This window comes from Haemorhous mexicanus, chromosome 9 (assembly GCF_027477595.1).
Source record: "Haemorhous mexicanus isolate bHaeMex1 chromosome 9, bHaeMex1.pri, whole genome shotgun sequence".
In the NCBI taxonomy this organism is placed as follows: Eukaryota; Metazoa; Chordata; class Aves; order Passeriformes; family Fringillidae; genus Haemorhous; species Haemorhous mexicanus.
Window position 1 is genome coordinate 26,255,099 of NC_082349.1, and position 14,968 is coordinate 26,270,066.

At 41.4% G+C, this 14,968-nt stretch overlaps 1 protein-coding gene across 1 annotated transcript in view; it reads right to left on the reverse strand.

Moving 5' to 3' along the window:
* Nucleotides 1-14,968, reverse strand: part of LOC132330796 (BMP/retinoic acid-inducible neural-specific protein 3) — a 187,956-nt gene that overhangs the window by 37,926 nt on the left and 135,062 nt on the right. The window contains exon 6 of the mRNA XM_059853502.1: nt 1,146-1,368. Within this exon, the coding sequence (XP_059709485.1) occupies nt 1,146-1,368 (223 nt within the window). The remainder of the gene's footprint in view (nt 1-1,145; nt 1,369-14,968) is intronic.

Here is a 14,968-nt window from a genome sequence, read left to right on the forward strand (position 1 = left end):
GTTTAGCTGGGAGTGTATTCTGTTCCCATCTGTCAGAGCTGGGGCAGTTCTCTTCTGTTCATTGGGCAGTTCTCTTTATCTCTCCCACAGCCAATCCTCCCTCCAGGAGATCTCTGCTGTTCATGGGCCATTAATTATTAATTACCTTCTGTCCATGGCCACTGAGTGTCCCTGCAGGGCTGATCAAATTCCACCATCCCATGGGGAGATGCTCCGCCCAGGAGAGGAGCCAAGCATTCCTACCTGGATCCAATCTGACCTGGGAACAGTACAGCAGCCTTTGCCCACTGCATTCCCAGAGGAGCAGCTTTCTCCTGCCCTGCATTCCCAGAGGAGAGCAGGCCCATCTCCAGCAGCCCTGGAGCTGCAGAGGAAAACTCCCCCCTTGTGCAGGATCCCTGCTCCAGCAGAACCACAGCTGGCACTGCAGGAGGGCTGAGCCCCCCTGGGATGGTACTTGTGATAGATGAGCAATGCGATGATTGACTCTCACAATTAATGGACAAATATCATGTATATAGGTTAAGAAAAGTTTATAGAGTTATAGTTATGTTGTATCCCCTCGCGTGGTTATCAAGGGACAAGGGGAGTTGGGACATCTGGGAGGGCTGGCTTGTCACTGTGGTGACATTTGACTGCCAATGAGGACTTGAGGAAGAGATCTTCAATGGACAGCAAAGAAGGGGTTGATGGGCAGAACTTTGGGAGGGGTTAAAGGGTTAAAAAGGGTAAAATCTCCATTGTGAGGGGGCTGAGCACATGGCAGGGAAAATCTTTTGCTCCCAGCACCATAACCTTTTTTTTAATTCAGTCTTCTGTTGTACTTTTGATAAGGTTTAATAAACCTCCCTAAACTATGAAAAGTGAGTAGCTGTTTCTCACAGACTGCTGCCACCACCCTGACCCACAAGGTGTCAGCTCCTATTCTGACTCTGCCAGTGGTTTTTTTTTTTGGTTTGTACTTTTGCATTTGTATTTTTAATTTCCCTGGTACAGAACTATCACTCCTATTCCCATATCTTTGCCTGAGAGCGTTTTAATCTCAAAATTACAGTAATTCAGAGGGAGTGGGTTTACATTTTCCATTTCAGGGGGGGCTCCTGCCTTCCTCAACAGACACCTGACTTTCCAAAGCAGGCACTTACCTCTGCCTTGGCATGCGGATGAGGGGCTGCTTGTGGCACCTCTTGCTGAGGCTGAAGAGTTTGTGCACCGTTCTCTGGGCCTTGAGGAAGAGCTGCTTCATGCTGCTTTCCAGCTGCTCGTAGCGGCGCTGGAAATTAGAGTCCATTGTCCACAAATGCATCACAGCAGATGTGTTCAGGAAATAATTCATGGGCAGCCTCTTCATAAATAATTTGAATTCATCTGAAAAAATTAATAATCATTAATAGTATTTAATTGTGTGGCTATGGTTATTCTTGCAGCTGAAATTAACTTTTAATTTGATATTTTTCTCAAACCAATTTTCATAAACTCTGTCTTTTGAAATTTTAAAATTGAGCATTTTAACCATTTCAAAATAGAAAGGTGACTACATTTTTATTGGTAATCTTAAAATAAAGCCAGCAAAATCCAATATTTATATCATTTTAAAATTAATATTAGAGCAAATACAAGCATTGTCCTTATTTCTCAACCTGGGTAATAGGAAGATTAAATAAGAATCAGAGTTTCTTGCCTTCAAATCTGGGACCTGAAAGCAAATGTGCATTTAATGATCAATGTTTATTGACTCATTTGAAGAACATCAGAAACTGTCTTAAAAGAAGTATATTCCAATACTTAGGACATGCAAGTAAATGTGATTTTACAGGCCATTGCTCTTATATATATGTTATTTCACCCGACACAAGCCATTAAATTAGACTTTCAGAAGTATTTACAATTAAAATTGAGCCTTTCAAAGCATTTTATGGTACCTCAAAATTTTATGACACTTCAAAAATGCTCCCATAACTTCTTTTTTGTCTCTAAAGTGGTGGAAAGGAGTTCTTCAATCACAAGGTCACACTGTTACTGTGAACATGCCATACTTTGTGACTTGTTCTGGTAGCTCAGTCTACACAAGATATGTAAACAGAATCTTATTAACAGAGTTTGATGAATCAGGGAGTCTGAGTAGAATGATGTATAACTTCTGAACCTAAATAAACTACCATTAAAAGGGCTCCAAATACTGGGTAAATATGTGAGGGTGAGTGGCACACTTGAATGCACATATTTATCCTTTTTCTTTCTTGTTTTTGTGTATCAGTATGTTTCCTTGCCTGCCCTTCTGCCTGCTGCCATCCTCCCACCCTTCACAGTCCTTTTTTTCCTTTCAGCTTGTTCCTGCAATGAAGTCACTCATCCCACAGTTTGGCTTTCACCCTGCCAGATGCTCCTTTCAGATGGTTTATATTTCAGCAGACTATGTGAGAGCAAAGATCCTGCTGCCTGGAGTACCCTCCCTCTTCCAACAAAAATAATCATAATATTTAACATCGGTGTCATTTTAGGTTGCTCATGGAAGATTGGGGAAAATGTCCATTCACATCAAAGAATACTCCATTAACATCCCTGCTCTTAAGTCTTTTGGTTTACATTTAGTTTAAGGTTTTTTAACATTTTTACACAAAGCAGGCAAAAATATTTTCTTTTTCACGGATGGAGAAAGAAAGATCTTTTGTAAATAGGCTGTAGTGACCCTTACCACATCCTGAAGGACACAGGGCAGTGATGGCATGCAACAGTCCCACTTCAGCAGGGTATTTTCTGTGATGGGTGAAGACTCATAACAAAACAAAACACATTGAAAAGTCTTCTTGAAGGTAGGAAATTAAAATCAAGGGGCAGATATGGTGATTTTATGTTTCACAAGATGTTTTTATTAATTCCTGTGGGAATGTGGTGTTCATTTTGCCATCATGATTTTGTCTTTGCACAGCCCCGGTGCTGTCCTTAGGGCATGAGGGAAAAGAACTGTTTCTTTATCTTTTCAACTATTTGGATCCTTTTATCTTTTGCTTTTTCCCTTCCTTAATTTTGTGTAAATTGGTTTTTATCCTCTGTCCAGCAAGAATGTCCATTCCTGAGTGTACAGCTAGCAATTTGAATAAATGAGAATATTTCATTAATTCTGCATTACCACGTGAGCATCTCTGTGACTCTTAGTGTAGTTTTTGGATAGATAGTTCTGTTTTCTCCTTCCCAAGTGATAATTATTCCTTCTTTAGAATTGGAGGATAATTTGGGTCAGAAAGGACATTTATAGTCCAACCCTCACTGCAATGAGCAGATACCTTCTCTAGATTAGGTTTCTCAGAGCCCAGTTCAACTTTACCAACCTCTGATTCCTTGTTGGAAATGACATAACTTTCTTTTTAGTCTTAAGCAACTTTAGTCATGGGTTTGTTCCCCTGTACCAAGGGGGAAGGGAGCTGGGCTCTGCTGTTGGTTTAATCTTTAAATAACCAGTCAGGCTGGGCAGGGCCTGATAAGCTTCAACAAATAAAAGGGGAGGTGCAGGATTTTAAAATTTACATGTTGGAAATCTAGAAGATAATGAGGAGGTAATCAGACATTAATCAGACATTAATCTGATGACAATCCCCCTGGCAAAGTTGGAGACAGCTTCTCTGAGAGGAGAATGCTAAGGGAACCACAGAGCTGGACCAAAAGAGCATGGAAGGCAAAGGGATCAATATCCAACAGAAGATCACACACTGACTAATGAAAAGAATTGTGTAATGCAGAACCAAAGAATTCTTTGCTTTCTACAAGTGTACAGAATGTGCAAAGTCTCATCAGGGACATGTGTAGTTGGAATGATTTCCAGTGCACATCCTGGCCAGAATAAAGGAATGCCTGATTCACTGGCAGCTCAAAGACAGTGCCTGAGAGTTTTGTTCCTTCCTGAGCTCAGAGACATCCTCACACTGCCCTTCCCAGCCCTCAGTCCCTCCCAGGTCTGCACAGAAGGTGTGACAGGAGGTTGTGTCTGCCTTGTCCCATTGGCTTGGTACAGCCTTCCAAGTCTAAAGACTTCAAAATATTAAAGATGGTAGTTAAAAAAAAAGTAACAGGAATTAAGGTTAACTGAGCTGATGCAAAGTATGCCCTTTCCAAAGCACAGACCTGCAGCTTATAGCAACCAGATAAATTCTACCCGATTTAGAGGACTCAGGGTATATATATGTATATAAATATATACTCTGACACCTTTGGGGGGGGATGAGATCCCAAAGCCACATTCCTGACTACCTGCCTAATTCCTAATGTCTCTTTTCCTTTCTGTTCCTCTGAGGCACTGGTAAAGTTCCTTAAAATGAGCTTTGTGAAGCCAAAACAAAGGCAACCCCCTCAGGCAACAGCAGGCTCAGAGGATGCCTTTTCAGCCCTCACATTGCTCTAACCATGTATTTAAGGAACGCTGTCACTTTGCTGTCCTCTGCTCCATGGCACTAATCTCTACAGCTAACAACTGCTCCAAGCAGTGTTCAGAAGTGATAAGGAAGGTTTACACTCCTCCACTTGCACTGCAGCAGCATTTCCAATCAGAAAATAGTTTTTTCTCCCTTTAATAAACATCATCTTTGACTACCCTTGTGCCCTGTCTGACCCTGCTAATGAGCTCCACAATGCAGGTGAAGGAGAGACAGAGATAAAATGAACATGGGTACACAGTGTCTGCTGCATAAAAATATAGAAGGGGAAAAAAAAACAAAAAAAAAGAAGATAATGTGCCCATATCTTAAACAGACACATTTCATGATCTGTGAAACTACAACATGAACTCCTAACACTGAGAGATGATTAAACTATTACACTCTAATCAACACACGGTGCCAGCCATTCCTGAGGATTAACAGCCAGCATTACAGTCCCAGGGGCCATAGAAATTGATACTTTAATTCATAAAATCAGTGAATATCCTGAGCTGGGAAGGACCCACAAGGATCATTGACCAACCCCTGGCCCTGCTCAGGACAACCCAAAAAACCAGACCATGATTCTTGATACCACATAAACTCTGATTACAGCATTTCCCTTTTTGTTTTCATCCACGCAATATGATTTTATGTATTCTTCACTAACTGCAAATAAGGTAAAAAAGGTAAAACATTTTATGCAGTGGTGGGTCAAGCAAGTTCATTTTCTGGCTGGTTGTGTCTCTTTTCACTTCTCCTTTCTGCCAGTAAATCTTCCTTGTGTCAACAGTGCCTGGAGATGGAAATAGCGTCCCATATTTCAGTGGGAAGGAATAAATGAGAAATATCATAATGGGAGCAAACATTCCTGCTGAAATCAGGTGAATATCAGACATATTTAGGCTGTGAGCAATACCTAGAGCTGGAGAGATGTAAATTGGGTCCTCGGTGCTCTTTGGTGTCAGAGCAGGGCTCAGTGCTGGGTGCAGTGGTTACCACTCTGCAGACAGAGCTAGCAAAGGCCAGAAAAATCCAGGAAACCGCTCCCCAGGACCCGACAGTGCTCTGCTATGAGGGAAAAAGGTGACTGTTTTACTTTTGAAGGAGTTTTGAATGAGTTAGAGATAGGGCTTCTGAGTTGTTTTTGATGATGCAGTTTATTTTCTTATTTTCTACATTAGTAGGAAGGGTGAGTTCACTCACCTCATTGCAGCACGGTTCAGAAGGCCACAAGACTCCTACTTACAAGACTTTTTAAGGATCTGTTGATTAATAAAACACTGCTAACAAGGATATTCATGTTTTTGACTTAAACTTTAAATACATCCTCCTATGGATTTATGTTACAGTGTAAGCTTTCATAGATAATTATGTTATGACACACAAACCTTCAGTACTGCATTCTGAACTCCTTGTTTACCTCTGTAATTATGTTTATTTCCATATCTTAAACTCTAAAACACTAAACTTTCTTTTATTTAGCTTAACGTGTCTCTGCTTTAAACTATAAATCTGCTTTCTTGCTTCTAGCACCTGAGTTTGGAAGCCTTTCCCAAGGTCTCAGATCAAATCCTGTGTTTAATTCTAAGCTTTGCCTTAGAGGCCCAAAGTTCTGAGAGCTCCTTGCATTTCAGATTCCAGCACCTGCCCTCTGCTGAAAGAGAACAGGAGCCCTGATCTCTCTCTGCTGTGAATATTTTGATTTTCCCTGGTATTTTGCTACGAGGTCTGTGCAAGAGTGTCCCACCTACACAGCACACTTGTGGATTTGTTTGTTTGAGTGGCTTGTGGAGCTTCTCCTGGCTGCCAAAATGTCTTGGGTTGGCTTCTTTCCTAAGATCCCTTGTGGAGGGACCCTTGGAAGCCAATGGATTTAGAACACCAGGTTATTAAAGGTGCTGCAGGCTGACATCTGACAGCAATGTCGTGCTGGAAATACAAAACCACCAAATTTTACCGCTGCACTTTTGTCTCCTATTTCCTTTAGAGCAAACAGAGCAAGTCCAGGACTGAGCTTTGAAACTGAAATTTCCTTTTAAATCATATCTGTACTGCTTCCCCAGCCAGTGTAACAGGGATTAGCTCAGGACTAAGGACCTTGGAGCAATTTCCTCCTCCCAGCCCAGACTTGTTCTGCTCAAAGGCAGGGAAGAGCCTGAGCTTCTGCAGTCAGGGCAGCAGGAGCAGGGGATAAAACAACAGCTCCTTGAAGCCATGGCTTGTGTCTAGGGAGGTCTCAGAGATGTGCTCATGGAACACCAGAACTCCTGAGTAAACAGGAAAATTCAAATTTTACATGGATTTCTGTCAAAGGAGAGAGAACACTGTGGTTTTTTTCCCTGCTGGTTGTTATATTATGGCTAAAATTGATGACAACATATATGTGACAATAATTGAGGTGAAAATCCATGTACAATTTAGGAGAACATAAACCACAGTTTGAAAAGGATCTGCATTTGGGGATATGGTAAGGAAAAAATTGCCTCAGAGCAAAATAAGCCCCAAGAAATTTCAGCCACCTTCTCTCAGCCTCCAGAAATGGCAGTCTCTGGGGAGATGACATTAATTTAATGTCATATTTTCTAATGAGCCATTTTACCCCAAATGAAATAATATAATCTTATGGAAACAAAACCTTTAGCATTGGAAATTACAGCATGGTGCTTCAGGAAATATATAATCCTGTCTAATTGTGGATTACATTGTCTACCCAAAATCAATTTTAATTTTTTTAACAATATTCAGACCCTAAAAAAGCAATTATGTTTTCTGGGCAAAAGCAGCCTGACAAGAATCTTTTGTTGACTGAAACATACTATTCACAATTTTATATAGCCTTTGTATTTTCTAATATTAATAGGGGTTTGGATTTCAGGGTTTTTTCCATTTAACAAAGTTCAGTAAAAATAGGTATGTAGGAGAAAACCCCTTTTTTGTCATTATCATGTCAAAATCTACCATCAGAGAGCAATTGTAATGGGCTGTTTTGTCATTTCTCTAAATGAGGCTCTAAGGAAACATTTTTCTCCCTTAAAAATCTTTACATCAGTCATTTGTACACACATCCTCTTTTTTAGTCAAGCTCTTTAACTTGTACTATAGGTATCAAAATTCTGCCATCACAGTCTAAAAGTGAGTAATACCTCACTCCAAAACTGTTCTGCTTTGGCTCTGACAAAATGTTACAGTGGGATTAAGGCAAATTTACAAAAACCAAGTGGTTTTTAACACGTGAGGGTGTGATGTGTCTGAGCAAGCAATGACAGGGACTGATGTGCTGCTCCAAGTCAGAGTGCTCCAGACAGCTTCGAAATTAGCTTTTTGTTCTCCCCAGCATTCCCTCTTTTCTCACTCTCATGGTGAGAATTGCAGATGATCGCTCCTCTGCACAAAGCATTGCTGCTTCAGGAGGCCAGCTCCTTTCTTAAACCACAGTTCTGGGCTCAGATGTTAAGTCAGGCTTGTTATTCCCTTGGGCAGTCTGTAGCCCAAGGAGAGATGCTCCTGTGCTTCAAGCATGTCAACTCTGACATCAGATTTACTTGCTCAGAGCTTGGTCCAGGCAGGATTTGGAATCTGCTGCAGTCAAGGCTCAAGAGCCTCATGGGGGACAAATTCCTCCATATCCCCAGCGTAAATCTCTCTCGTTTCACTTGATGCCTTTTGTCTCTCCCCACACAGCCTGGCTCTCTTTCCCCTCCCTGCAGACAGGGTGGCTGCTCTGAGTTCTCTGAGCTCTCCATGCCCAAGGCTGACCAACCCCTCCTGGGGCCTCTCCTCTCAGGCCAGCTTCTCCAGCCCCCACCTCTCTGAGGACACCCCTGACCACATTCCAGCTTCCTGATGTCTTTCCTGCACTGTGGAGCCACAGACTTGGTGCAGCACCTGAATGTGGTCCAAAAAGCACTGAGGCTAATCCCCTCCTTGGTGTCCTTTGTAGCACGCCCAATGTGGCCTTGCTTCTGCCAGGTCACTTCACCCTCTGCCCCAGGAACATTCCAGAGCAGGATTTTTCTTTTTGTCTTGTTGAACTTCACCAGGTCCCTGCTGTGCTGATCCTCAGCTTGTCCAGCCCTGAATCTGAAGATTTTTGCCTCACTCCTTCAAACTGGCCACATCTGCAAACTTGATAAGAGGGCCTCTCCTCTCAGGCAGCTTCTCCAGCCCCACCTCTCTGAGAACATCCCTGACCACACTCCAGCTTCCTGATGTCTTTCCTGCACTGTGGAGCCACAGACTTGGTGCAGCACCTGAATGTGGTCCAAAAAGCACTGAGGCTAATCCCCTCCTTGATCTCCTGGTCTCTCCTCTGTAGCACGCCCAATGTGGCCTTGCTTCTGCCAGATCACTTCACCCTCTGCCCCAGGAACCTTCCAGCAGGGCTGCTCCTGGCCAGGCAGATCCAGCCCCAGCTGATGGATGCTCTGCCTTCCAGAGCAGGATTTTTCTTTTTGCCTTGTTAAACTTCACCAGGTCCTTGTTGTCCTGACTTGTCCAGCCCTGACCCTGAAGATTTCTGCCTCACTCCTTCAAACTGGCCACATCTGCAAGCTTGATGAGAGGGCACTTTCTCCAAGCCATTGCTGAAGAAAGTAAAGAGAACAAGTCCCAGGACAGACCCTGGGGGTTGCAGATGTTTGCAGATTTGCCATCAGTTTTTAGATTGGATTTTTCCCTTTTCCTCACAGGCCTGAACCCTGTGTGACTCCTGATGTGCCATTCCCCCTCTGAGCCTCATCTCATCCTTGAGATGATATTCCAGAGGCATGTGCCTGTCATGATGCCTTTCCAGAATACTGCCCAACAGACAAAAATCTACTTAAGGAACTCAAAACTTTGCATTAAATTAAAAAAAAAAAAATCAGCTGCAGTTTTAGTTCATTCCTGTGGTGTTTTTCCCTCAAAGTAACCTGTCTCCTTGTCTCTGCTAATCATTACCCTACACCTGGTTTTAATGGGACTCCAGCCTTCCTTTGGCACAATTCCTTCTATCAGCAAGCCAAAATAAACAGATAACATTGCATAAGGGAAAGCAGTGACAGTCAGAACCAACAAGAATATTCAGACCAGAAGTTCTCCTTGAAAAAAAACAAAACCTTAGGAAATATCTCTAGTAGCTCCAGAAGTTTAGAAAAAGTGACACAGAGCAGCAAAGCCTCCAGCCCTGCTGTGTGTCCATTGCAGGGCTGATTGCGTGCTGGTGCTGGAAACCAGACTATTATTTAATATAAATACTGGCTGGTTTTTATTCCAGGTCAGGAGCTGGAAAGGAGACTGCCAGTTCATCACACACAACAGCCAAGGAAAGATGCTCAAGCTACTCATGTCACCACCAAGAGGGCTCTTAAGCAGAACTGTGCAAAGAAAAGAAAAGGGGAAAGGATTTTTAGAATTCCAAAGTTAGCCTAAATTTTTATAAATTTTCTAAAATTTTCAAATGCCTCTAATTCCTCTGAAATCCTCTAAAAGGAACATTGCAAAATTTTCCTCTTTTGCTTTGCTTTGAATCAAAGTACTTCACCTTGATGGAATAGAAATATTTTTGTTGTTATATCAACTTTTAGTTTCATATTATAACACTGAAGTCATGAAGCAAAAAAAATTTTACAAATTAATCAACATTTCAAAATGAAGGTTAAATGCTTTACTGCGATCCTAAAAAACAAAAACAACAAAAAACCAAACCAAATCAAACCAAAAAAAACCCAAACCAACAAACAAAAAACACCCAACAACAAATTTTGCACTTAGTCAAAGATGATCCCTGGTTGGTTCATTCAGAGTAGCTGTCTCTATATTTTGCAGCATTCTGTATATAAATATTAATCTCTGCTACACTTCAACAGACTTTTAGACTGCAAGCTCTTCAGAGAGGCCTGGCTCTTATTATATCTTTATAGGGCAGTCAGCACAACAGACCCCACATTTAATTGCTGCCATTTATTACAAATAATAAAAATAATTTTGCTTATTGCTCCAGGCAGCTGCACCCTCCTTGGAGTCCTGAGTGGGAGCTGCAATTCATGTAAGGGGAGAGAGTTCTGGAAGGAAAGATCTCCTAATTCCCATTTTATCACCCATTTTACTGTATTGTTTGTTCAAACCTGTTGCTGCTCCAGCAATGTGACCACCACGTTATCAATCCTATCCCATAACAATATTTTTTTAACTTTTAATCAGGGCAATAAATATGATGGTGAGTCAAATACCATTGTCAGCTGTAAATCAAGACCTGAAAGTACAAAGCTGGAAGTCTGAGAGGATATAAACCATGGGACCCACATTTCAAATGGTTGGATGTGATTGCTGTTCATTAAAGTGCTGCCTCAATATTGTGTAGATGTTATTAAAGAGATTTATAAAAGATAGATGTTTTTTAAAATATCCCACCATGATGCAGAAGCCTGGAGAAAACAAAGTGCTAAAAATGAACATATATTTGTTTTTATGCTGCCATGAATTTTAGTTCTTCGTGATGCATTACTCAATTTGTCAAAGAAGTAGCAGCTGTGTTCCAAGAAATATATGTTTGAAAATAATCCAATTCAAAGAAGCAGAAGACTGCAGCTGGAAACAACCTTATTTCTTCAGAGGAGAGACAGTAAATCTGAATTTTCCTTCCCCTTCTCCCTCCAATTTAGGCTAGATCAGCCATCTCTCAAATAATTAAAATATTTCCTTCTCCATAGCAAAGGATTTCTCCTTTAAACTTTCTGAAAGACAAAGGGAAGTCAGGAAATTAGTATTTTCTGCAAGACATGGTCTCTGTTTTTCAAGGAGAAAAGGAGGTCCACACTTCCCTTTGGACAGACTATTTGAAGTGGAACAATCCAGCTGCTACAGAAACCTCAGGAAAGCAAATTTGGGTGATTCTGGCAGTGGGGTAGATTTGGAGGGGTGGGGGGAGTGGTTTGGTTGATTTCTTTTTGAAGTGAGGAATGCTGCAAGGACAGCTCCTCACACCCGTGAGCTTTGCAAGAAGGAAAAAACAGGGATAAGTGTCAGTGTGGAGGTGGAATTGGTGGGGAACAGAGATCCTCTGGGCAGTCCTTTATATCCATAATTCTTTAAAACCTCATGTAAATGTTAAAAGTGATGAGAGGAAATGGCCTCGGGCTGCACCAGGAAAGCTTTAGACCGGATATTAAGAAAAATTTCTTCATGGAAAGGGTGGTCAAGTATGGAATAGGCTGCCCAGGGCAGTGGTGGACTCACCAGTCCTGGAAGTGTTTTAAAAATGTTTGGACAACAGGGTGGTGGTTGAGGATTGGGCTTGATCATATTAAAGGTCTTTTCCAACCTTAATGATTCTATGGTTCTGTGATAGATAATCTATATGCATATACATGTGTGTTTGTATATTTATAGACATATCTAACATCTACCATAGAATCACAGAACACATCAGAATCACATAACATACAACATTTATGTATGTTATGGAGTTAATGATAGTAATGTCAGCCTGTCACAAAAACACAAACCCAAAAATCCCCTTCTCACAAGCCCTGAAAGTCTCCTGGTGCCACATAAAGGTGAAACAATTTCAGTCCAAATCGGTAGTGGAACCAGAATATCATGCTATAAATTGTGGATTAATTCACATTTCCTACAATCAAGCAACGTTTCTTATTGCAATCTAAGCATGACCTTGACAGCAAGTTGCCCTTTCAGAAACCCAAAAGCCAGACTCCACAGCTATCTCTGAAAGTCCCAGTGTTTGAAGGGCATTCCCTTCATCCTGTCAGGTTTGATTTTGGCTCATTGCTCCTTAAAATGTTTCTATCCCTGCCCTTCAAAGGGATGCTCTTGGAAGTCACAGTAGTAAGCTTTCAAGAAAAATGTCTCAAAAATTTATCTACAGGTTATTTTGGATTTTTTTTTGTAAATATTTTTATGACTTCAGTGTGGTTTAGAAGTAGTTCTGAAACATGGATGTCCCAAAGTCCTTTATTACCTTTCTACAGACCTATGAATTCACTTAATGCATAAGACATATTCCTTATGGGCAGATATAGATATAACCTCTGCCAGTCCAAAATTTACCTCAGTTGAAAGTGCTGGCAACTCCTAGAGTTTGAAAACTGGGTAGGGTAAATAAACATGTAATGATTCACAGGAGGATAAAGGAGGGAAAAGAATGAGTGAAACTGAAAAATGTTCTTGGAAAACACATTGAAATAAATAAGCAGTGTTAAGCTGTTCCAGGAGAAGATTTAAGAAGCTATGAATCAGAACAGACAACACTGCCTTAGAAGAAAAGAGAGGCCACAGAGTGACATCACTCTTAATAAAGCAAGCCCAAAGCTGCCAAGGCACATTGGAATTCCACCAAGAACGAGGGGATTTTGTCACTAGCTTTGAAGGGAATTACATTATGTCCTGTACATGGTGGACATAAGTAGAATTATATTAGATCAAGCCTTCTGCTCCTCCTCTTATTACAATGTCATCACAGTGTTTGAAGCACCTCAGAGTGCAGTGCCACGTGAAAGTTTAATAAGCTGATTTGCCAGGTGCAGCAGGAGCTGCATAATGCTTTTAGCTTTGGGGCAGGGGCGATTATATCAGCTGCACCATCATTTCTGAGGTAGGACAGGAACAACTTAGACCCTGACCCTCCAAAGACATTATGCACATCCCACCTGTTCATTTGATTCAAACAGTGACACCTCCACGGGGGTGGAGGAGCTGGGAGGGGAGCGTTGGTCACAGGAGGAACGGCAGCTTGGTGTATCTGCTCATGTTATTGATTAAACTTCCTGACAACCACAGAGGGAAGTTAATTATTGGGAGGCAAATTAACACCCCTGCAAGATAATAGAGAAAACAATAATTGTATTAGGAACTCAGGGGGCTAAGTTTTCCTGGCCCTGAGCCTGAGGCTGTAAGCAGTGCTTGAAAGAAAACCACCGGCTCCACTGCTCAGGGGCAAATAGTTTGAACCATATTGATTGAAGTCTTTATTCTCAATGATTAAAAAGCACCTTCAGCTGCCAGTGAGTCACTTCAGACTGTTCACAAGGAGTCTTTCAATTAGGATTTCAAATGGGACTCACTTTGCATGGCAATGGGTCTGTCCTGGTCAGCAGAGAGAGACAGGCTGTGCACAGTGACCCAGGCACATCTGGGATGGGCTCTGTGCAAGGACCTTTGCCCCAAACCCACCAAAACAAAGCTCTTCAGACAGCAAGGTTGGATTTGTGGTGTCCATAAACTGAAGAAATCCTCCAGCATTCTGTTTGAATTCCAGATTTCATTTTCAGTCTCATTTGCATGCATTTTAATTGAATCACTGCAGCTGGAAAAGCAGGAATATGTCACTGGACTAAGAGAGGACTTCCAGTGCAAACTGCCTTCACTGCCAGTGATGGAGTGGGCCTGTGAATTTATAGTCTGTCTGTGATGCCAGGAGAGACCTTGTCATCTTGTGATGTTATTTAGGATTTGAAATCTCAACACTGAGTCTGAAAATCAGTCTGGGCATCTTTTTTTTTTGTTATAAATGCAATAAGTTTCTTCCGATCAGAGTGTACAACACAACATCTCTGTTTAAACTGACATTTCCAAATTATGCCTGCAGTTACCTTCTGCCCTTTTACTTCCTTTTAGTAATTTGAAATAGGTATAAAAGAGACATTTGGTACATGTTTTAAAATGTCTGTCTCAGAATGTAGTTTCTCTTTGAGGGAGTTTTGTTGGCATTTTTGGGGGGGGACCTTTTTTGGGCTTTTTTTAGGGGGCAGGGTGTGGTTGTTTTCTCTCCTCCTGTAGCAGAAGAACCATAGCAAACACCATAAATGCCAAGCTAATTTTTAGCTAGAGATTAAATGACAGCCTGAAACTTTTTAAGACAATATCACTGTATTTTACACAAGAGTCATTGAGGGCGTTTTTTAGCACTTAGGGTTGTCATTATCACTGCTGGTAAGAAGGAAGAAGGCTGGGAGCCAGGTCAGTGTCTCCATGGTGTCAATCCACAAGCTTGGCTGCTGGGAAGAATTACCTTTTTTACCTGTCAGCCAGGTGACTTTGATTTGGATGCAGAGAGAGACAATAAAAAGGAATCCCACAGTGTCCTCTTCTGCTAAAGCAGTTTTAAGAAAGGATTTGTGCCACAGGAATAGTAAAAATCTGAGCCTTATTGAGGTGGCAAACAAAATTACACTTGATTTTTCTGACTAGATAGGGGGATTTTAAAGATTAAATTTCACAGGATGAATGCAGATTTGCTGCAGCTTTTCTGGAGTTGTTCTTCCTGATGGAAGAACATGACAGCAAAGTTTAAAATGCTTGTCTGATGGAGAGGAGGAGGAAGACTCTTCCACAGGTTGCATTCCTTAATGCAATGCCAGGAAATTATAATATAATCCATAATTAAGATTATTCCAGAACAATGGTGTATGAAATTGTCGAAAAGCTAGTACTTATTTGATGGTGCAGACTTCTTGCCCCCTGTGTCTTTATGTCGTGATCCACAAATTCAAATCTTGCAGATTTGAATTTGTCCTTGGCTCTACTCATAATGTATTCTATGCATCACAGAAGGTTTCTGT